The following is a 22,518-nucleotide window of genomic DNA, read 5'->3' as shown; positions in this document are numbered from 1 at the left end:
GATATAACACAGCAGTAGCATACAAATCACCTGCAATGCATTTCATGATTAATTAGTAAAGCTAATGGCTTAAATATTAGTTACAACTTTGCCAATAAACACTGAAGCTATCAGGACATTCCTTGCTCCAAATGGAAAATGTTGCATGTGTAGAAAGCAAAAAGAAAATATAGTTTAATACAGACAAATAAGTTATACAATATCAGAGGCATGACAGACAGGTCCAAAATTCACCTTCACGTACAAAACACTTTCATGAATCTCCTCCAATTAATATTTATAAAAAATAACGAACCAAAAATAAACTGCAGTTTTAAACCTTTATGGAGCTCTCCAACACACAAGATTACCCCAAATGCAATGCTTGAAAAATAAATCCTATTCAAAAACTAGACCAGTTTGGTTTTTATATCGGAGTTGAATATTTGATAAATTGAAATGTAGTGGCCCTCAAAACACAATTGCATCCTCACAGCTGAGCTCCTCTCTCTATTTTGCTGGATAGTATGAACAGTACACTACCATGTTCCTGGCTGCATTTATAACTATGAAGTTAATACATCATATAAAATGAATTTTAGAACAGGATTTTTTAAATGGATTACGGTAAATCTTTGGGAATCCAGTGGGAAAGAAGATAGGGTGAATGATCACTTGTGATCTTACTGAATGCTGGAAAAAGTACAAGGGCTGTTTGGCCAGTTCCTGCTTTTTCTTATGCAAGTAGAAAGGAGCACCCAAATATGATTGATTGCAAAACTGATTAAGGGCATTAGGTATTAAAAAACAGAATCCAGTAAACTTAGATAACCACAAATAAGAAAAACAACTTTCAATAAATTAAAACAAGTGTGCACCATTATGCCTTACAAAGAGGTCTCAACAGGTTAGGTATGCCCTGTAATACTGATGATTCAGGAATGTTCCTGTCAGTGAGTATAAGAATTTAATAACAATGTGTGCATGTTTAAAAGTTTAGTTCTTGTACTTTAGAATTGTCCAATATTTTCAGGAAATTGAATTGCAATAAGCAGCGGCATGTGGGAAAAGTATAACTCAATCCAACTTAGTTAATTCAATGAAAACCTTTTCCAGGCATATGAAGAAATTTATGGCCCATAGATCATCAGTCTATCATGATTTACTCAAACCCATTCCCTAGCTTTCTGTGGTACTGCATATTACAATGGTTCAAGTGCTTATCCAGGTCCTTCTCAAAATAAAGATTTCTGCCTCCATCACCCTTTCAGATAATGCACTGCTAAGGAAAGTAGGTACTCGTTTATACAATTCATTTTTCACGATCTGGGTTTAATAACAAGACTAGTATTTATTGCTCATCCCTATTTCACCTGTAGAAGGTGCTGGTGAGCCACCTTCTTGAACTGCTGCAGTACTTATGGTTTGTGCATCCAAAATACTGTTTGGCAGAGTTCCAGGATTTAGACCAGCAACAATAAAAGATTGGAAATCTATTTTTTTATTTCAGATTTTCAGCATCTGCAACTTGTTGATTCTCATTATCAGTTAATGTTATTTGCCACTTATCAGCCCATGCCAAAAGTGTGTCTTGGTCTCATTGCATGCAGACATGGAGCAGTTCACTTGCTGAGGAGTTGTGAATAGAATCGAACAATCATCAGTGAACATCCCCACTTCTGACCTTATGATGGAAGGAGAGACATTGATGAAGCAACTGAAGATATTTGGGCCCAGAACTCTACCTTGAGGAATTCCTGCAGTGATGTCTTGGGCTGAGTTGATTGACTTCCAACAACTACAACCATCTTCCTTTGTGCAAGGTATGATTCCAACGATTGGAGTATCTTCCTCTTGATTGCCATTACTGGTTTTAGGAGAGCTCCTTGATGCCTCACTCAGTCAAAACTGCCTTGATGTCAAGGGCAATTACTCTCACCTCTGGAATTCAGCTCTTAAGTCCATGTTTGGACCAAGGCTGTGATGACACCTGGAGTCAAGTGGTCTGGCAAAACTCAAACGGGGCATTGTTGAGCAGGTTTCTGGGGAAATGTGTCACTTGACCGTATTGTTGACAACAGCTCCCATCACTTTGCTGATGATTGCGAGTAGCCTGATAGGTGAGACATTGGCCAGATTGAAAATGTCTTGCTTTTTGCAACAAGATCACATGGGTACCACCCCCCACCCCACTCCATGGTCAGGTAAATGCCAATGCTGTAATTCTACTTGAACAGCTTGGTCGACTAGCAACTACCTCTGGTATTCAGTACTATAGCTGTGATATTATCCAGTCCATTAGACTTTGTTGCAACTTGTAACCTTTTATAACTCAACAACTGATATTTTCTTGCAACCTACAACTTTGTTTCTCGCTATCAACCACACTGCCAATCCTGGTATCATTTACAAACTGTTTAACTGTTTACACTTATAGACATCATAGCAACACAGCAGGAAGCACTGCTGCCTCACAGCTCCAGTGACTGGGTTTGATCCTGACCTCCGGTGTCATCTGTGTGGAGTTTGCACATTCTTCCTGTGACCACATGGGTTTCCCCTGGGTGCTCTGACTTCCTCCCACATCCCAAAGACCTGCTGGTCAATTGTAAACAATTCGGAATAGAATTGAACTATCAGGAGAACGTCCCCACTTCTGACCTCATGATGGAAGGAAACTCACTGATGAAGCAACTGAAGATGGTTGGGGCCTACAACAGTACTCTAAGGAATTCCTGTAGCGATGTCTTAGGTTGAAACAAATTGACCTCCAACAACCTTTCTTTGTTCAAGGTACGACTCCAACTATTGGAATGTTTTCCTCTTGATTGCCATTGATCAGTTTTATTTGGAGAATCAGGGTGCAGTTGATGGACATGCAAGACGGAGAGAGTAGGTTAGAGGCAAATAAGTGAGAGAATGTGATTGATGGGATTGCTCCTAGAGCTAGCAAAGAATCGTTGGACTTGGTGGCCTTCTTCTGTCATGAGAAACTAAGAAATCACTGATATTTGACAAAAAGAGCAAGAATTATTCTATTAATATACTTTGCTTCAGCCAATGTAAATAAGCATTACTATAAACAGCTAACATACTGGTGTTTGGATAGCCTTTTTTTTAAAACTTAAGCAGGTAAAGTACCATTGTGGCAAGCCTGTGAGCAGCAAAATAAGAAAAAGGACAGTGAAAATTCAGTTAGAGCGAAAAATAACATTTCTATACAAGTCTTCAGCATTGTAAAGAGCACAGTACTTGATTTCTAGGAATCACATTAGCCAGATTGAATTGTACTGAAGGAAAGACCAGACGCAGATATTTTAGATTCTACAAAATCTGCAGAGTCAATGATCAACACAGCAAAGGTTGACCTTGGCGAAAAAGCGAGCTGCTGGTCAATTCCATCCTTCTTTGAAGTGTTAATTTTATGATGCTGTATTTATCTAACTGAATATTATTCATGTATTAGGCACAATTATAAGTTGTTAATAAGCAGGAGTGGAAGGGAGGAAGAAGGGACTCACAGTAAAAGTACAATCATGTCATCACCTGATGCCTCACACATCTACTGAGCTTTATCATATAGCGAAAAACAATAATCTTGGCTGACTTCTCTTTAACTTAGCCCAGGGGTGCCCAGACAAACTATGACTGAGAAGTAATCGATCCTGGATAAGCTATGATTGAAAGACAATAATAATAATAATAATAATAATAATAATAATAATAATGATAATAATAAGCCCATTAGCTAACTAAAAGAGTAGTATCAATCACCATAGTATCCTTAATTGTCTGGAAAAGGTGAGGAATTTCCCAAAGCCCTTTCCCAGATTTGGGTCAAGGCTTTCTGTTTTTTTTTGCTTCTTCAACTCTGGGATGGGGGTAAGTGGGTTTAGTAGTGCATACAAACTGCACCATGTAGGATGGGGCAAGCACAATCCATTAATGGGCCCTTTTAACGCACATCTTGTTATTTGTTTTGGCTAAGTCGACAATACACTTGGTTGAAACTGGAATAATCAATATCTGAATGGTCATTGAATGCAAGAGAAGTTTTATATATTAAGATGGAATCCATTTTGCCACCATTCAAGACAGAAGATAATCTGTTCCCATTTTCTATGTCATTCAACCGAGTGACAACATGAACTCACAGTGTGAGGAAGTTGCTGAAACAAGCACAGACATATTGCTACCAATTAGTTAAAAGTGAATTTTGGACCCACCTTTTAAATATCAACATGGTTTTTGACATAAACAACTGTTTCTAAATGCATACACGATGGAAAGGAAAGCCCGTGGAAAGCAATTAGTAACCTCAACTGTATCACAGCACAACACAAGTCCAACAACCAATCACCTTCTGCGATTTTCATCTAGCATGTCCATGACTTGCTGGTAGGCCCTACGGGTGGTAGAGTGGATTACTGACAAAATGCCATGAGGAGAGTATGCGTTTGGTCCGTCTTCAGAGGAGATGAGTGGAGGATAAAGACGAGGCTGAGGCTGAGGCTGAGGTTGGGGGGCTGGTGTCACACTGTTCATATGTACACAACAGAGCAAGAGAAAAACATGGAAAATCAGATTCAGACAGAACTACAAATATCAGACAACGAGCTTCACGAATGATATTGAAGAGTACTAGTATCTTCATTATTTCCAAGCTCTTAATATAGCACACATTAATTGTAAGTTTAAACTTTAGATGTGATTTTATGATTTGCTCATATTTTAAATGAATACTTTTTCAAAATATCAGCAAATTTTGAATCACTATTTCCTTCAGCAAACACTGAAATTGATAGAAGACAAAAGTGGACAATGCCAAGAGAATCCCCACAGAATATATTTCATCCATAATAGCAAAACTGATACAAGAACCATCTCCCTGTTTTTCTCCTCCCACAGCCTCCACCTACTACTTTGTGTATATTTTTAAGCAACTATTCAGAAATCAGAAATATAAACAGCAAATGAATGGACTCATTTCAATCCACTAAATCAAATCAATGCCTTCTTTGAATCAGAAGCATTATCAGAGATCCTCTTGGCTTGCATTACTACCATTACTTCATTTTAAATTAAATGACCAAAACATAGTGCTAACCTGCCCATAAATAGCAATACTGTAACTTTAAAAATTTAAATCTATACATGCGATACTTAAGTTAGTTATCTTCTCTTAAGTAACATTTGGGGTCAGTGAAGTAAAGAAAAAGACCATCACATTGATAGTAAAATCATCAACAAAACTGAAATATAAACACATGGCAAATAGAAGTTTCTTTAGAAAAAAGATTATCCTCTGGATTTTAGATGCGACACTGAATATTCAATTGGGATTCAACATGAGAAGAGTTTGACTTTACAGAAATACAACAGTTTAGGAGTAGCATGGTTAATCACAACCAGTTACAATCATAGTAAGCTAATACTGAATCGTAATCAACTTAAATTTTTAAACTTATGTGTTTGCCAACTGACAATTTTTCACCTGTTAAGTGGAGAATTAAAAGCTGGTTTGTACAGAAGCAGAAACATGTGGACAACAGATACCAGAATATAAGGTACAGCTGAAATTAAACAGAAGTATCACATCCTGGGTACATAATCCTGGAGGCTTTTTGTTGCTGGACAGGATAATGTTAATTCAAAACCAAATGGAAGAATAACAAGGTGGCAAAAGCAAAGATAAAAGAGGCAGTTAGGTATCTATTACTGGCTTGTTCTAGTTCAATGATCATAAAATGAGGATCCCACTTTGCTAATCATAGAGTTCCCCCCTTTTCCAACAGCACTGACATTCATAATACATCTAACCAAAAGTCATATGGTCCAGACAAGTGCTTAATGGAAAGTTTTGTTTCTGTAGGGGGTAAATTAAAGAGAAAGTTGCCCATGGTCTTTAAGAATCATGCCTTAATATCCAATTTTACTCAGTTTTTGTTTTGAAATATTAAAAAGCATGAAATTGATTGTTAAATAAATGATAGATTTCCTCCCCAAAAAGTTCTAGTTTTGGATTTTTGAAAAGTTTTTGAAACTAAAACAAGATGTTGGTGAAATTGAGATTAAAAAACCTCAATAATTTTAAATTGTCAATGCAACTTGTCCTATTCCTGGTCTTTCAAATTTAATAACATTGACATTTCTTGGGAATGAACGTAAATGCAAGATGAATGATGATGAAAGATCAGAGGTTGGAATATCAAGCTGCCTATTTTCCAGATGAGTTTTATAAATGTAAGGGTAAGGCCAATATAAATTTGTTTCAGAGCTACTCAAAATAAATAGAGCTGGCTTCTCCCATTTATAAAATTCTTTGGCTTCAGTTTATTTACTTGTCTACAATTGATAACCAATATGACTGTAAACATCAGTAAGTTGGCAATGTTACCCATATACAACTGGAGAGGCCCATGAACGACAAAAAAAATGGAGGTGCAGCCCATTATATCCATCACTTCACAGAACAGTACAGCACAGTACGGGACCTTTGGCCCACAATGTTGTGCCGACCTAGATAAACACCTACTCCCTGATCAATCTAACCCTTCCCTCCTACACAGCCCATAACCCTACATTTTACTTTCTTCCATGTGCCTAAGAGCCTTTTAAATGTCGCTATTGTATCAGCCTCCACCAACACCCCCGGCAGTGCATTCCAGTCACCCACCATTCTCTGTGTAAAAAACCTACCTCTGACATTTCCCCCAAACTTTCCTCCTTTGATGTTAAACTGATGTCCTCTGGTATTGGCCATTGCAGCCCTGGGGAAAAGGTGATGGCTGTCCACTCTAAGCCCCTCAATCTTATATACCTCCATCAAGTCACCTCTCATTCACTTTCTCTCCAAAGAGAAAAGCCCTAGCTCGCTTAACTTTTCCTCATAAGACACGTTCTCTAATCCAGGTAGCATCCTGGTAAATCTCCTCTGCACCCTCTCTAAAGCTTCCACATCCTTCCTATAATGAGGGGACCAGAACTGAACACAATACTCCAACTGTGGTCTAACCACGGTTTTATAGAGCTGCAACATTACCTTGCAGCTCTTGAACTCAATCTCCTGACTAATGAAGGCCAACACACCATACGTCTTCTCAAGATCACAAGACAAAGGAGCAGAAGTAGGCCATTCAGCCCATCAAGTCTGCTCCATGAGAAAAAAAACTATTTCTAGCTAGCCCCAATTTCTGGCCTTATCCCCATATCCCTTGATAACTTGACTAATTAGACCCCTATCAATCTCCTCCTTAAACACCTCCAATGATCGGGCCTCCACAGCTGTACAAGGCAAAGAATTCCATAAATTCACTACCCTCTGGCTAGAGAAATTTCTCGTCATCTCTGTTTTAAACTGGTACCCTCTAATTCTAAGATTGTGCCCTCTGGTCCTGGACTCACCCACCAAGGGAAACAGCTTAGCCACATCTACTCTGTCCAGTCCTTTCAACATTCTAAATGTTTCTACGAGGTCGCCTCTCATTCTTCTGTACTCCAGTGAGTACAGTCCAAGAGCTGACAAACACTCATCATACGTAAGTCCTTTCACTCCGGGAATCATCCTCGTAAATCTTCTCTGAACCCTCTCCAACATCAGTACATCCTTCCTAAGATATGGGGCCCAAAACTGCACACAGTATTCCAAATGAGGCCTCACCAGTGCCCTGTAGAGCCTCATCAACACTTCCCTACTTTTATACACTATACCTCTCGAAATGAATGCCAACATAGCATTCGCTTTCCTTACTGTCGATCCGACCTGGTGGTTAACCTTTAGGGTATCCTGCACGAGTACCCCCAAGTCCCTTTGTACTTCTGTAATTTGGATTTTCTCCCTTTCTAGATAAAAATCTGCCCCCTTATTTCTTTTTCCAAAGTGTACAACAGCACATTTCTCAACATTGAATCTCATCTGCCATTTCCTTGCCCATTCTCCTAAACTACCTCTCTGTAACCTTCCTGTTTCTTCAATACTCCCTACTCCTCCACCTATCTTGGTGTCGTCTGCAAACTTAGCCACAAAACCATTTACTCCATCATCCAAATCATTAAAGTAAAAAGAAGCAGCCCCAACACCGACCCCTGCGGAACACCACTAGTCACCGGTAGCCAGCCAGAACAGGATCCTTTTATTCCCACCCTTTGCTTTCTGCCTACCAGCCAATGCTCCACCCATTCTACTATCCTACCTGTAATTCCATGAGCTTTCATCTTATTAATCAGCCTCTTGTGCGGCACCTCGTCGAAGGCCTTTTGAAAGTCTAAATACACAACATTCACAGCCTCTCCCTTATCCACCCTACCTGAGGTTTCCTCAAAAAACTCCAATAGGTTGGTCAGGCAGGATCTTCCCTTCATGAAACCATGCTGGCTTGGACCTATCTTGCCTTGCACCTCCAGGTATTCCATAACCTCATCCTTGAGGTTCTTAACCACCTTATCAACTTGTGTGGCAACTTTGAGGGATCTATGGACTTGGACCCCAAGATCCATGTGTTCCTCCACACTGCTAAGAATCCTGCCATTAACCTTGGACTGCGCCTTCAAGTTCTTTATTCCAAAGTGTATCACTTGACACCTTGCTGGATTGAATTCCGTCTGCCACTTCTCCGTCCAACTCTGCATCCGGTCTATATCCCATTGTAACCAACGGCAACCTTCTACACGATCCACAACACCTCCAACCTTCATGTCATCTGCAAACTTACTAACCCATCCTTCCACTTCCTCATGCAAGTCATTTATATATTAAAAAAATCACGAAGAGCAGGGGTCCCAGAACAGGTCCCTGAAGAACACCACTAGTCACGAACCTTCAGGCAGAATACTCTCCATCTACTACCACCCTCTGCCTTCTGCGGACAAGCCAATTCTGAATCCATGCAGCCAAGTCTCCATGAATCCCATTCCTTATGACTTTCTGGATGAGTCTACCATGGGGAGCCTTGTTAAACGCCCTACTAAAGTCCACATCCACCACATTCACCACTCTACCTTCAATTTGTTTTGTCACCTCCTCGAAAAACTCAATTAGGCTCATGAGGCCGACCTATCCCTCACAAAGCCATGCTGTCTATCCTTAATAAAACCATGCATCTCCAAATGCTCATAAATCCTGTTCCTCAGAATCGTCTCCAATAGCTTGCCCACCACTGACGTAAGACTCACTGGTCTACAGTTCCCAGGGTTATCCCTATTACCTTTCTTGAACAACAGAACAACATTTGTCATCCTCCAATCCTCTGGTTCCACTCCCGTGGCCAGGGAGGACTCAAATATCATCGTCAACGCCCCAGCAATCTCTTCTCTCACCGCCAGTAGTAACCTGGGGTATATCTCGTCTGATCCCAGGGACTTATCTATCCTAATATTTTGCAGAAGCTCCAACACTACCTCTTTCTTAACCTCAACGTGCTCCAGCACATTAGCCTGTTCTACACAGACCTCACATTCGTCAAAGTCCCTCTCCCTAGTGAACACTAAAGCAAAGTATTCATTAAGGACCTCCCCTACCTCCCTCCACCTCCAGGCACATTTCCCCCTTTATCCCTGAGCAGTCCTATCCTCATTCTAGTCATCCTCCTGTTCTTTACGTACGTGTAGAACACCTTGGGGTTTTCCTTACTTCTACTTACCAAGACCTTCTCATTGTCCCCTTCTAGATCTACTAAGTCCCTTCTTAAGCTCCTTCCTGGCTACCTTATAATTCTCAAGAGCCCTGCATGATTTTTGCTTTTAAATTTTAAGTATGCTTTCTTCTTCCTCTTGACTAAATGCTTCACCTCTCATCAACCATCGTTCCTTTACCCTACCATCCGCTTCCTTACCCTACCATCTGTTCCGTCTCAGTGGGACAAACCTATCCAGAATCCCATGCAAGTGTTCCCTAAAGAGCTTCCACACTTCTTCTGTCCATTTGCCGAGAACACCTGTTCCCAATTTACGCTCCCAAGTTCCTGCCTAATACCATCACAATCAGCTTCCCCCCCCTCCCCCCCCCCACCCAATTAAAAACTTTCCCATATCATTTGATCCTATCTCTGTCCATGCTAAAGGTCAGGTAGTTGCAGTCACTATCTCCAAAATGCTTGCCCACCGAGACATCTGTCACCTGACAGGTTCATGGCCTAGCACTAGATCTAGTATGGCCTCTCCTCTAGTTGGCCTGTCCACACACTGTGTCAGGAATCCCTCCTGACACACCTAACAAATTCTGCCCCATCTAAACCTTTTGCACTAAGGTGGTGCCAATCAATATTAGGGAAGTTGAAGTCACCCATGACAACAACCCTGTTATTTTTGCACCTTTCCAAAATCTGCCTCCTTATCTGCTCCTCCCTATAGAATACTCCCAATAGAGTGATTGCTCCCTTCCTGTTTCTGACTTCCACCCACACTGACTCAGTAGATGATCCCTCCATGACATCCTTCCTTTCTACAGCCGTGATACTATCCCTGATTAGCAATGCCACTCCCCCACTCTTTTTAACCTCCCTCCCTATCCCTTTTGAAACATCTGAACCCTGGAACATCAAGCAGCCAATCCTGCCCTTGCGACAGCCAAGTTTCTAATGGCCACAACATCGTAATTCCACGTACTGATCCATGCTCTAAGTTCATCACCCTTATTCTTAATACTTCTTGCATTAAACACATTTCAACCCATCCAACTGACTGCACTTACACCCTATCCACTGCCTAACCTTCCTCACAGTCTCTCTGTACAATGCACCTACCTTTACACGATACTTCATACAAACTTAAGGTTAAATGAATTATTCAATCTATCGGCATCATGCGATTTTGATGACAATTTCTCCATCCTCATCTGCAATTGTGATAAACTACAACAAAACCAAACTATTAAAACTGCTGGCTGGTTCGAAATTTGTAGCAAAATCTTAAATGCAGTTGAGATTTCACTACAATTAAGGAATATCTTCTCACCACCCCACAAATACTTTCTCAGCAGGTGAAATAAACTCAGTGGTTGCCTACTATGTTTGGCATTAATATATTTTCTACTAGTCATGTGCATGATAAAAGCCAACTTCTTCATTAAACTACAATCTTAAATATCTTATAATCTCATATAACAGACCACATCCTCAAATTTCACAATTTCAGCTGATCAAATGGTAATATTTTGTACTTTCAACCCAATTCAAAGGGCATGGATAACTTTTTCAGCTACAAACCACCAAATCTAATCCTTCCCTAATTTGTCCATCTTTAAATTTAATCCACAACATTAGAGTGATTTTTACTATAGATCAAATTTTCTGCCACTGCTTGATTTTTTTTTAAAAAGTCAAACTCAAATAGTGACCAATGACAATAGGGAGGAGCAAACAATAATAAATAATCAGTTAAAAATTGTAAAATCCACCTGAATCGCATATGCTCAATTGTAAAGGATAACATAAGGCAAATAGTACAATTAGTTATTATGAAAAGTTTAACCGCACTTGGCCTTCTAGATGTGGAATTAAGGGAAAAGATACGTAGTTTCTCTGCAGGGAGATAATACAATGAACTGTGTTTAGAGCCAATGAAATGTATATTTCAACAAGTAATTAAATTTAATTTAGAACAAGTGTCAGAATATGTCTGCACCCATTTTGAAACAGGTTGCTCTTACTTTTTCTTTAAAACATGTAAAAAAAAAATTTAAGTTCTTTACTCTTACATATAAATTATCAACCCTAAAGCATCAACCATTCCATATGCTCTCTAAGGCTCAAATTATCAGCTGGGCCAAGAACAACATATCAAATGACAAAGGAACATCAAAAAGTAAGTTTTAGATTGAAGTTAATTATCACCAGAGACCTACTCACATTGATTCTGTTCGGACAAGCTGCCCATTTGGTCGGGCAGCATTTTCACTCATCGAACGCTCCCTCCGTACACGAGCATGCGAGCGACCCTGAAGAGAAAAGATTCAGTTAGCAGAATATCCGATTAGATTTATCTAATTCCTTCCTGGTTAAGGTCACAAGCAAGTCATTCCCCAACCTCTTTCTTTCACAGGAAGATTTCAATACTCAAGTCATTTCCCTACTAAAAGCTGAAAAACAAAGCACGCAAGCTTATGAGTAAAATCAGCTACAATCAGCTTTCTGTTTCTCTGCCCATTTCCTGCCATCTCCAGAGCAATTTTTTTTTAAACTTTCTTTTAGACCTTATTCTCCTTAAAATTCAAGAAATTATTTTGGATAAATGCATCAAGGACCAACAAATACTTATTTCAGGCCAGTGTGGCCAATAATATTTCTATATATATTAATGGCATGTTCTTAAGCAAAGTAACAATTAACACAGAGGATTTCTAGGACAATCTCTGGCCAATGCTATTACAGTAACATATTAAACAAATTAAAAAAATGCAATAGCCAGAAATATGGGTCACTAAATTAAGGGAAAATGTAGAGATGGAAATGATGGAGTATACTAAAGAACATAACATTCTGCATACCATCTGGGGAGGACACCACAGACAGACAAGTATTCTCAAGTTTCATGATCATCTTGAGACACTTAAGTATTTAAAAATGTAGGTGCCTAGAGCAGATTCTACAATAACTTCCTGTTTGGGGGGAGGCATTAGAGGACAGGGGTTCACCATTGACCAGAAATCTAACTGAATCAAACACCAAATAATAACTCACTAAACATATTTAGATTCCTGCTAAAACTTGTGCAAAAATTGTCAAATAGTATGTGTTAGTTCATCATAAGAAACTCCCATTGAATACAAAAACAATACAAAACAAATAATCACTATTCCCACATGGATATTCTAGCAGCTTTGCGATCAGAAGGGAAATGAATCCTGGCTGCTTCAGAAGATGAATAAGTCTACAAGTGAAAACCGACGTGACTGCAATATTGCACAACTTGTTGTTCACACAAATTAATTTTGCAACAGTACAACAATCACAATGGGCAAGATTTGTATCACTTACTTCCTCAGTCTGTGGAGTTGGGACAATAGGCTGCTCTAGGTCCAAGAAATCTAAAGGTTGCTCATTTAGGGTGAGTACACGTGGAGGTGTTTTCAATGCCAAGGGTTCTGTAGGAGTTGATGTCATAAGATCCAGATCCCTTGGTCTGGAATTGTTATGGTCACCTAATGCAACAAACAGTCTGTCACTCTTTAGAAGTGTACAATTACAGTGGAAAGAACTGACACAAAGTCATCCAATAATCTTCAAGCACTAACTGCAAATTAGAAAAAAACATCTGTACAAACCAAAAATTGTTAAGAATTACGCCGAAAATACAGAAGTATCAGCAGGATTAGGGAGGGAGGATGATAATGAGTCATTCAGTCACACAGCACGGGAAAGGCCCTTTGGCCTATTATTTCATGCTGGCCTTCAAGCATCCATTACAGTAATACAGTAATCCCAATTTATTCTCCCCACAGTCCCATCAACTACTCCCCCCCTGCCCCCCCCCCACCCCACCAACAGATTCTCCCACTCCCACACACCAGGGGAAATTGTCAATTTATAGTGACCAATCAACCTACATGTCTTTGGGAGGAAACTGTAGCACCTGAAGGAAACCCATGCAGTCACAAGGAGAAAGTGCAAACCCCATACATTAACAATAACAGAGTTTAGGACTGGTAGAAATGGGAGACAAAAGCTGTACTAGCTATGTCACCAGAGAGTGGATATATGAGTAAAACAGGCTCAACTATTTTTCTTTTGAATCCAGAATATTTTAAGATATTGCCTTATCCACAGAAGTCTCTGCTCATAACTGTAACTTCTTAAGAAATAAGCCACAAGTATACACTAAAACCCAGAGAATTCAGGATTGTCCTTGAACCTCATTCAAATGGAAAGTATTTCCTGATCATGCATGGTCAAATGAGGTGGAGAATGCCAATGATAACTTTGTAATATTTTATCTGAGCTGAAGTAGCCCCACAACAAATACTTCCATCCTCTCCCCTCAAAAGGGGACTAATAAACAAGAAACTACCATTCAAAATAAAAGATTTTAACATGTATAAAATTTTAGTTAGGCTGCATTTGGTGTATTGTGTACAGTTCTGTTCGCCTCATTACAGGAAGGATGTGGAGGCTTTGCAGAGGGTGCAGAAGAGGTTTACCAGGATGCTGCCAGGATTAGAGGGTATTAGCTATAAGGAATGGTTGGACAAACTTGGATCATTTTCTCTTGAGTGTCAGAGGCCGAGAGGAGAACTGATAGAAGTTTATAAAATTATAAGAGGCATAGATAGGGTAGACAGAGTCTTTTTCCAAGGGTAGAAATGTCAAATACTAGAGGGCATGGCTTTAAGGCAGGAGGGAGAAAGTTTAAAGGAGATGTGAGGGGCAAGTTTTTTTTTTCTTTAAACACAGCAAGTGGTAGGTGCCCAGAATGCGCTGCCAGGGATGAGGGTGGAAGCAGACACGATAGTAGAGTTTAAGAGGCATTTAGACATGCACATGAACATGCAGGGAATGGAGGGATACAGATCATGTGCAGGCAGGTGGAATTAATTTAATTAGGCATCATGGTCAGCACAGACTGTTCCTGTGCTGTACTGTTCTATGTTCAATGTGAAAATCCAGATGACCTAAAAAGGATTTTTGTGATTACAAATTACATTTGAAAGGGAGTGAATGGGTGACCTACTTCAGGAACAAATTCTTCCTTTTTATTGGAAACATACTTGCTTCATGCCAAGTACTGGCCACAATTTACAACTACAGTGCAACCTCAATAATAACCTGGGTGACAGGGGGCAGCTTTAACACTCTCATGCTCAGTGAAACTAACATTTACCCAATTTCTTTCTTGGGGCATATAGTAATAATCGAAACCACAATATAATGAGTAGTGTTAGATTAAGGTTGCACTGATCTTGGAAATAAGCAGTTACACAGCAGTTGTATATAACCTGGCATTTGTGGATGGAAGAGAGGCACCCGAAGCATTCACAAAGTAGCAATAGCCAGTGGTTTCTACAGAGGCATGCAAAAGTTTGGGCACCTCGGTCAAAATCTCTGTTACTATGAATAGCCAAGCGAGTGAAAGGTGACTTGATTTCCAAAAGACAAAGTTAAAGATGACACATTTCTTTAATATTTTAAGCAAGATTACTTTTTTTATTTCCATCTTTTACAGTTTCAAAATAACAAAAAAGGAAAAGGGCCCGAAGCAAAAGTTCGGGCACCCTGCATGGTCAGTACTTAGTAATACCCCCTTTGGCAAGTATCACAGCTTGTAAACACTTTCTGCGGCCAGCTAAGAGTCTTTCAATTCTTGTTTGGGGGATTTTCGCCCATTCTTCCTTGCAAAAGGCTTCCAGTTCTGTGAGATTCTTGGGTTGTCTTGCATGCACTGCTCTTTTGAGGTCTATCCACAGATTTCTGATGGTGTTTAGGTCAGGGGACTGTGAGGACCATGGCAAAACCTTCAGCTTGTGCCTCTCGAGGTAGTCCAGTGTGGATTTTGAGGTGTGTTTAGAATCATTATCCTGTTGTAGAAGCCATCCTCTTTTCATCTTCAGCTTTTTTTCAAACAGACGGTGTGATGTTTGCTTCCAGAATTTGCTGGTATTTAATTGAATTCATTCTTCCCTCTACCAGTGAAATGTTCCCCGTGCCACTGGCTGCAACACAAGCCCAAAGCATGATCGATCCACCCTCGTGCTTAACAATTGGAGAGGTGTTCTTTTTATGAAATTCTGCACCCTTTTTTCTCCAAACTTTCCTGCATCCTCACCACAAAATTCAGTGTCAGAAGTTTGCAAAGGAACATCTAAACAAGCCTGATACATTTTGGAAACAAGTCCTGTGGACTGATGAAGTTAAAATAGAACTTTTTGGCTGCAATGAGCAAAAGTATGTTTGGAGAAAAAAGGGTGCAGAACTTCATGAAAAGAACACCTCTCCAACTGTTAAGCACGGGGGTGGATTGATCATGCTTTGGGCTTGTGTTGCAGCCAGTGGCACGGGGAACATTTCACTGGTAGAGGGAAGAATGAATTCAATTAAAATACCAGCAAATTCTGGAAGCAAACATCACACCGTCTGTAAAAAAAAAGCTGAAGATGAAGAGGATGGCTTCTACAACAGGTTAATGATCCTAAACACACCTCAAAATCCACAACGGACTACCTCAAGAGGCACAAGCTGAAGGTTTTGCCATGGCCCTCACAGTCCCCCGACCTAAACATCATTGAAAATCTGTGGATAGACCTCAAAAGAGCAGTGCATGCAAGACGGCCCAAGAATCTCACAGAACTAGAAGCTTTTTGCAAGTAAGAATGGGCGAAAATCCCCCAAACAAGAATTGAAAGACTCTTAGCTGGCTGCAGAAAGTGTTTACAAGCTGTGATACTTGCCAAAGGGGGTGTTACTAAAGTACTGACCATGCAGGGTGCCCAAACTTTTGCTTCGGGCCCTTTTCCTTTTTTGTTATTTTGAAACTGTAAAAGGTGGAAATAAAAAAGTAATCTTGCTTAAAATATTAAAGAAATATGTCATCTTTAACTTTACGCCTTTTGGAAATCAGCTCATCTTTTACTCGCTTAGCTATTCACAGTAACAGAAATTTTGACCTGGGGCACCCAAACTTTTGCATGCCACTGTAGCTGCCACATCAACAATTAAAACTGTAATCTGTTAATATATTAAATAATGTTGTTGTTGAAGTGGGGAATGCAAGAATCTTCCTTTCTCTCCTTACCCAAAGTTGAAAGTTAGTTACTTTGCTTCTACTCATGACCAAAGTTGTTTGTGACTAACACTCACTGCAATAAAAATGCTTCCTCATCAGGACAGTCTTGCTCTCTCAGGTCAGAAAAGGAATGACAAGAGGATGACATCCAGTTTATTGAATAAACTCTTCTAGCTTGGAGAAGAGTGGTGTACTGAAATGTCTGAAAGGGGACACAGTGAATATGCTTTGTCAGTACTTGATTGCCTGGAATGTATTTTGGGAGTGGTTCCCGAGGTTGTGCAAGGAACAAGTTTAATTGTTTATAAGTTTAATTAAATTAAGTGTCATGAGAAGTGACTTAACATTTAAAACTTTCAGTTTGAATCTGGAATACAGTACCTGCTATGAAGATCCTCTCTGGCACCTCCATTACAGTTGTAGTGCTCTGAAAGTCTCCTTTAGCCCACCTGTCCTCGGCAGTCTCTGGTGCAACCTGAAGCTTCTCAGGCACTCGCATTCGCTGACTGATGCCCTCTGTGTACTCCATCTCATACTGCATACGGTTAATTTCAGCCATGTCACTGGTGGGAGAAGGAAATGCTGCTACATTCATGATACTGGAAAGTAATAACTGCCATTAGAATAAAGCACAATTGACCAAAAAGGAGTTTAAAAGTTAGTTAAAAACACAAAATCTCAGCTGGAAGTTAAGCACAAGCAACATGCACAAGTATAGTGGAAACACTTCATAAACAACCACAGTGCACCAGAAGTGGTCATACCTCTGAACTCTCTATATCGCTTGTACTTCTTATTCCATGCCCTTTAAATGGTCCTACCTTTATTGAAAAATCTGAGGTTTAGCTAACACAATATAGGCAGTCCCCAGATTATGACAGGTTTTGTTCCTGAGAACTGTTCATAACCCGAATTTTTTGGAAATGAACAAAAACAGCGTGTGCGAGAGGATCACAAAAACAGCTGCAATGGGAGTAGGAAGAGCAGTCCCCAGCTGGGCTTGCTGACTCAGTGAGTGAGCAGGTGAGCCTGCTCAGCGGTCTCAGCTCCACTTGACACAGGACCTGATTGTTATAGCTTGGGGAGCGGGGTGTGGGTAGAGAAGGCACACGGAAATGCCCCGTTCCCACCCAGCAGAGTATGCCTGCAGCTCCACAGCAGCTGGTAAATCTATCCCCATCCAGCCCGCTGGTCTCCCAAAAGCTCGCTTGTATGTACAGGGTGTCCATAGGTCAGTAGTTTATAACCAGGGAGGGCCTGTAACATAATTGAAATTGTACTTCTCCCATTTTTATCCTGCACATACTACCACAGCATTGTCAGTCTTACTTTGGTAAAGTGTAATATCTGATGGGTGAACTTTTCAAATCCCAGTACAGTTGCTAGAGATGCAACTGCACTTTGCCACTGGAAATATGTGTTGCATCAGGGAAAAACTTGAGCAAAGTATCACTACAATAAGTTATCATTGTGCCTCTTATATAAAGAGATGTTCTTTTCAATGCAATCTTCAACAATAAAAATCAGTCAAGAAGAATAAATTATGAAGCATGCCCAAAAGCTTAGTGAAATAAGGGCGTGGGTTTTAAGAAGTAAAGAGAAATGGGAAGAAAGATTTAAGGCAGCAGGCTGGGATGAAATACTGATGCTTGCTGGCTATAGTAGCAAAGGGCATCATTTGAAGATTTGAACTTCTAAGATTACAATAACAAATGCTATTTTTCCTGAAGATCAAATGATATAATGATCCTAGTGATAAACTGGTCTTCTAATTCTTGCAGCCTACACAGTATCACAATTATACATTTATAATCTTGAGTCATATAGTCAGCTATGCTATGAATACTATTAATCTTTGCACCATAAATCTATCACCTAATGGGGGAGGTGAATTTGTTTATGCAGACAGTTGCTAGGATTTAGAAAAACCTCTGCTTGAAGCTGGCGGAAGAAGAATCCATACAGCTTAGAAGAGGAAATAAATGAAAATGAACAATTTAAAAACTGTATGAGAAAAGAATGTGGAGATGTGACAAATGATAAACACTACCAGATACCTCCATCCTATGTTGTAAAATTCTACCCCACCCCTTTTAATAAGAGCGAAGCATATTTATCTATACCCAAATTAGATTTCCAAAAAATAACATTCCTGCAAAATAAACTGCATTTCTTTTCCCTCCTCACCATAGCCTCCAAAATAATAAAAAGAACGTTGCACGGTCCCCACAATGGTATCTTAAAAATTCTAGCAACAAGTTTTAACTCATAATTTGTAGGAAGGAATATGTCCCTTGCTCAACTTTTTCTAATCTGTTTGGTAAAACCTAAAAGAAACTAAAAAAAACAGTATTTACTTCTACAAATAAAATCAGAAAACGTTGGAAATACTCAGGAGGTGAGGCCGCATCTGTGGGAAGAGAAGCAGCCTGCATTTCCAGCATTTTCTGTTTTTATTTTAGATTTCCAGCATCTGCAGTTTTTTAAAATTTTAATTACTTCTGCATGTGTGCTAATTGATCCTATCTTCAAAGCAAGACTGCTGTCTCCAAGAAGTGTTTAAGTTGAACAAGTTTCCCCTTATAAAAAAATAACTTCCCCATAATAAACTCCATTTTCGCCCAATCACTCAATCTAGATCCTGTTACAGAATCGCAATCTTCTCATCACAATGTTCCCTTCTACCTATTTTCATATCACACATATCGTTCTGTCCTCTAGGTCATTAATGTAAATAGTAAGTAAACAATTGAGGGCCAAGAACCTATCCTTCGGGTACTATAGTAGTAACATCCCTCCAACCTTAAAAGGAATCATTTATTGCAACTCTTTGTTTTCTATCTGACAGCCAGTTTTCAATCCATGCTCACACAATTCCTCCAATACCAATGTGCTACATAAGATGCACCAACATCTTGTGTGGCACCTTGTCAAATGCCTTTTGGAAATGTAAATACACTACTAGTTCCCCTTTATCAACTCTCCATGTCACATCCTCAAATAATTCAATCAAATCTGTCAAACATTACCTTTCATAAAAGCATGTTGACTAAGTTTAATTATAATCAGGTTTCCTAAATGATTAGTTATTTCCACGTTGATTATTGACTCCAGCATATTGCCAACAAAAGATATTGAACTAGCTGACCCAAGTTCCCCACCTTCTGTCTGCCTCTTTTATCAAACAAGGAAGTTACAGTGACTGCTTTTCAATCTTCTAATACCCTCCCAGAATTTAGCAAGTTTTGAAAAATTTCATAATTATGTAAAAAATAAAGTGATGCACTGAGCACTTACACTAAATTCTGGCAAAAATTGCTAACATAATTAAGTAGGTAACTTCAAATCTTTAGTGCTGAAAACTCAGGATGTCATTGAAAAGTCTTCTGGCAAACAAAGCAAGAATTAGCTCCCAGAAACACAAACACAAGAGGCAACTAACCCCAATTTTACTTCAGTTTTTGAAATGACCATCATTCATGTTACGTGCTCCTCTCGCCAGCTGAGCATAAACTGTGGCTGGAACCACAACATATCCCAGTTCCCTTATTTACCAGTGGTGACAGATCGTGCCTTTGCTACACCTTTAAGATCTCTAATGATTAAACTTTGCCACTTCAGGAAGCTAAAGAAACTTGGCATATCACCTTTGACCCTCACCAATTTTTAATTGCTGCACCACAGAAAGCATTCTATCAGGATGCATCACAGCTTAGTACAGCAATTGCTCTGCCTGTGACTGCAAGAAACTGCAGAGTTGTGGACACAGTTCAGCACTTCACAGAAACCAGTCTCCCCTCCACGGACTCTGCCTATACTTCTCACTGCCTCGGGAAAGCAGCCAGCATAACCAAAGACCCCATCCACCCCATCCATCTCTCTTCTCCCCCCTCCCATCAGTCAGAAGCTACAAAAGCCTGAAAGCACATACCACCAGGCACAAAGATAGCTTCTATCCCGCAGTTATAAGACTATTGAACAGTTCCCTAGTATAAGATGGATTCTCGACCTCACAATTTACCTCATTATTACATTGCACCTTATTGTCTGCCTGCACTGCACTTTTTCTGTAACTGTAACACTTGATTCTGCATTCTGTTATTGTTTTACCTTGCACTACAGCAGTGCACTGTTGTAATGAATTGATCTGTATGAACAGTATGCAAGACCAGTTTTTCACTGTTCCTCGGTGCATGTGACAATAATAAACCAGTTTACCCCTGCTCCACATACCTCCCCACCTCCGAGAGCCGAAGTAAAGACCCTGATGTCCCTTTGCTGCTGCTAAACAGCCACGATTGACATGAGTAAGAACGGCTGGTGCTCCGACGGCTGATTTTGCGGGAAGTGGATGAAGACTGTCCCGGCCCTGGGCCCTGACCTTGATCCTCAGCCCAGTGATGCAGCACCTCCACTGCTGCCCCGCTCAGGTCAGGTCAGACAAGCTCTGGCGCTGTGTATTTACCCCGCGCCCTTTCCCCCGGTGAGGCTGCGTCCCGACGGCCTTTCCCTCCCCACGATATTTACCTTCGCTCGACACACCGGAGGCGGCGGCTCCAGGCAGGGGGAAAGGCCAACGGCTCGTTCTCGGCAGCAGGCCACAACGGCTTCTCAACCGCCAGGGGATGGATTTTATTTTGATCCTGGGTCCGACCACCCCTCGCCGAATCACCAGGGCCTGCAGCCGCTCCTCACACAGCAGAAGTCATTTCGAGGCGGTTGACGCCAAAATACCGGGAAGTCGAAGCGATCGAGCGAACTGGTCTCAACAGGCCCCCGTAGCGGTGGCCGCGCATGCTCAGCAATGGTCTTGGGAGACTTCCCCCTCCCCCCATGCCGTACGACTGCGCATGTGTGAAAGGACCAGGGCTCCGGAGAGGCCCATGCGCATGCGCGGTGTTTAGTTGTCAATGGGTGTAGTTGGAGGCTGCAACTTGGTTGGCTCACTGATGAAGAATTCTTGCAACTGTTCACACTATTGTCAAGTGTAGATTAAATTGTATCTAATAGAGGTTAAAGCTTACTTTAATAGCATAATATCTCAGCATGATTGGGTGACACTGTTAAAGTGATATCAATACTTGAGAAATAAAGGATTGCAGATGCTGGAATCTAGATTTAAAAAAAGCAAGATGCTGAAGGAACTCAGCAGGACAGGCAGCATCCATGGAGAAGAGAAGGCGGTCAACGTTTCAAGTCAGGACCCTTCAGGACTGAAGCTCGGAAAAGGAGGGATATATAGGAGGGAAAAACAGAGCAGTGATAGGTGGACAAAAGAGGGGAGGCGGGGTGCGCACAAGGTGGTGATGGGTAGATGCAGGTAAGAGGTAGTGATAGGCAGGTGCGGGGGAGGATGAGGGGAGTGCTCCACCTTTGTCCACTTGAGATGGACTCTTGACCTCGCAATCTACCTTTCACCTTATTGTCTACCTGCACTGCACTTCCCTGTAGCTGTGACACTTTACTCTGTATTCTGTTATTGTTTTTACCCTGTACCACCTCAATGCACTGTGTAATGAATTGATCTGTATGAGCGGTATGCAAGACAAGTTTTTCACTGTACCTGGGTACAAGCGACAATAATAAACCAATACCTATCACTGCTCTGTTTCTCACTGCTATATATTGGGTTCCCCTTTTCCTATCTTCAGTCCTGAAGAAGGGTCCTGACCCGAAACATTGACCACCTGCTTTTCTCCATGGATGCTGTCTGGCCTGCTGAATTCCTCCAGCATCTTGTTGTTTTTTGACATCAATACTCACTATTTTAAGCTAAAACCTTATTCACTGTATTTTAGAATGCTGCACTAATCCAACAATTCTGCTCAT

At 40.6% G+C, this 22,518-nt stretch overlaps 1 protein-coding gene across 6 annotated transcripts in view; it reads right to left on the bottom strand.

Annotated features, from left to right (window-relative positions):
• mffa (mitochondrial fission factor a) overlaps positions 1-21,845 on the bottom strand; it is a 28,175-nt gene extending 6,330 nt beyond the window's left edge. The window contains exons 1-5 of one of the 6 annotated variants that reach the window (XM_052018752.1): positions 21,217-21,845; positions 17,071-17,288; positions 12,951-13,114; positions 11,823-11,911; positions 4,340-4,516 (exon numbers count right to left, since the gene is read on the bottom strand). In XM_052018752.1, coding sequence (XP_051874712.1) covers positions 4,340-4,516; positions 11,823-11,911; positions 12,951-13,114; positions 17,071-17,284 — 644 coding nt within the window. In that variant the 5' untranslated portion in view covers positions 17,285-17,288; positions 21,217-21,845. The remainder of the gene's footprint in view (positions 1-4,339; positions 4,517-11,822; positions 11,912-12,950; positions 13,115-17,070; positions 17,289-21,216) is intronic. The other 5 variants (XM_052018754.1, XM_052018753.1, XM_052018755.1 and 2 more) reach the window with 5 other exon arrangements.
• Positions 21,846-22,518: the final 673 nt, after the last annotated feature.

Source organism: Pristis pectinata, chromosome 6 (genome assembly GCF_009764475.1).
Source record: "Pristis pectinata isolate sPriPec2 chromosome 6, sPriPec2.1.pri, whole genome shotgun sequence".
Classification (NCBI taxonomy): Eukaryota; Metazoa; Chordata; class Chondrichthyes; order Rhinopristiformes; family Pristidae; genus Pristis; species Pristis pectinata.
This window is presented reverse-complemented; position numbering and strand designations above follow the sequence as displayed.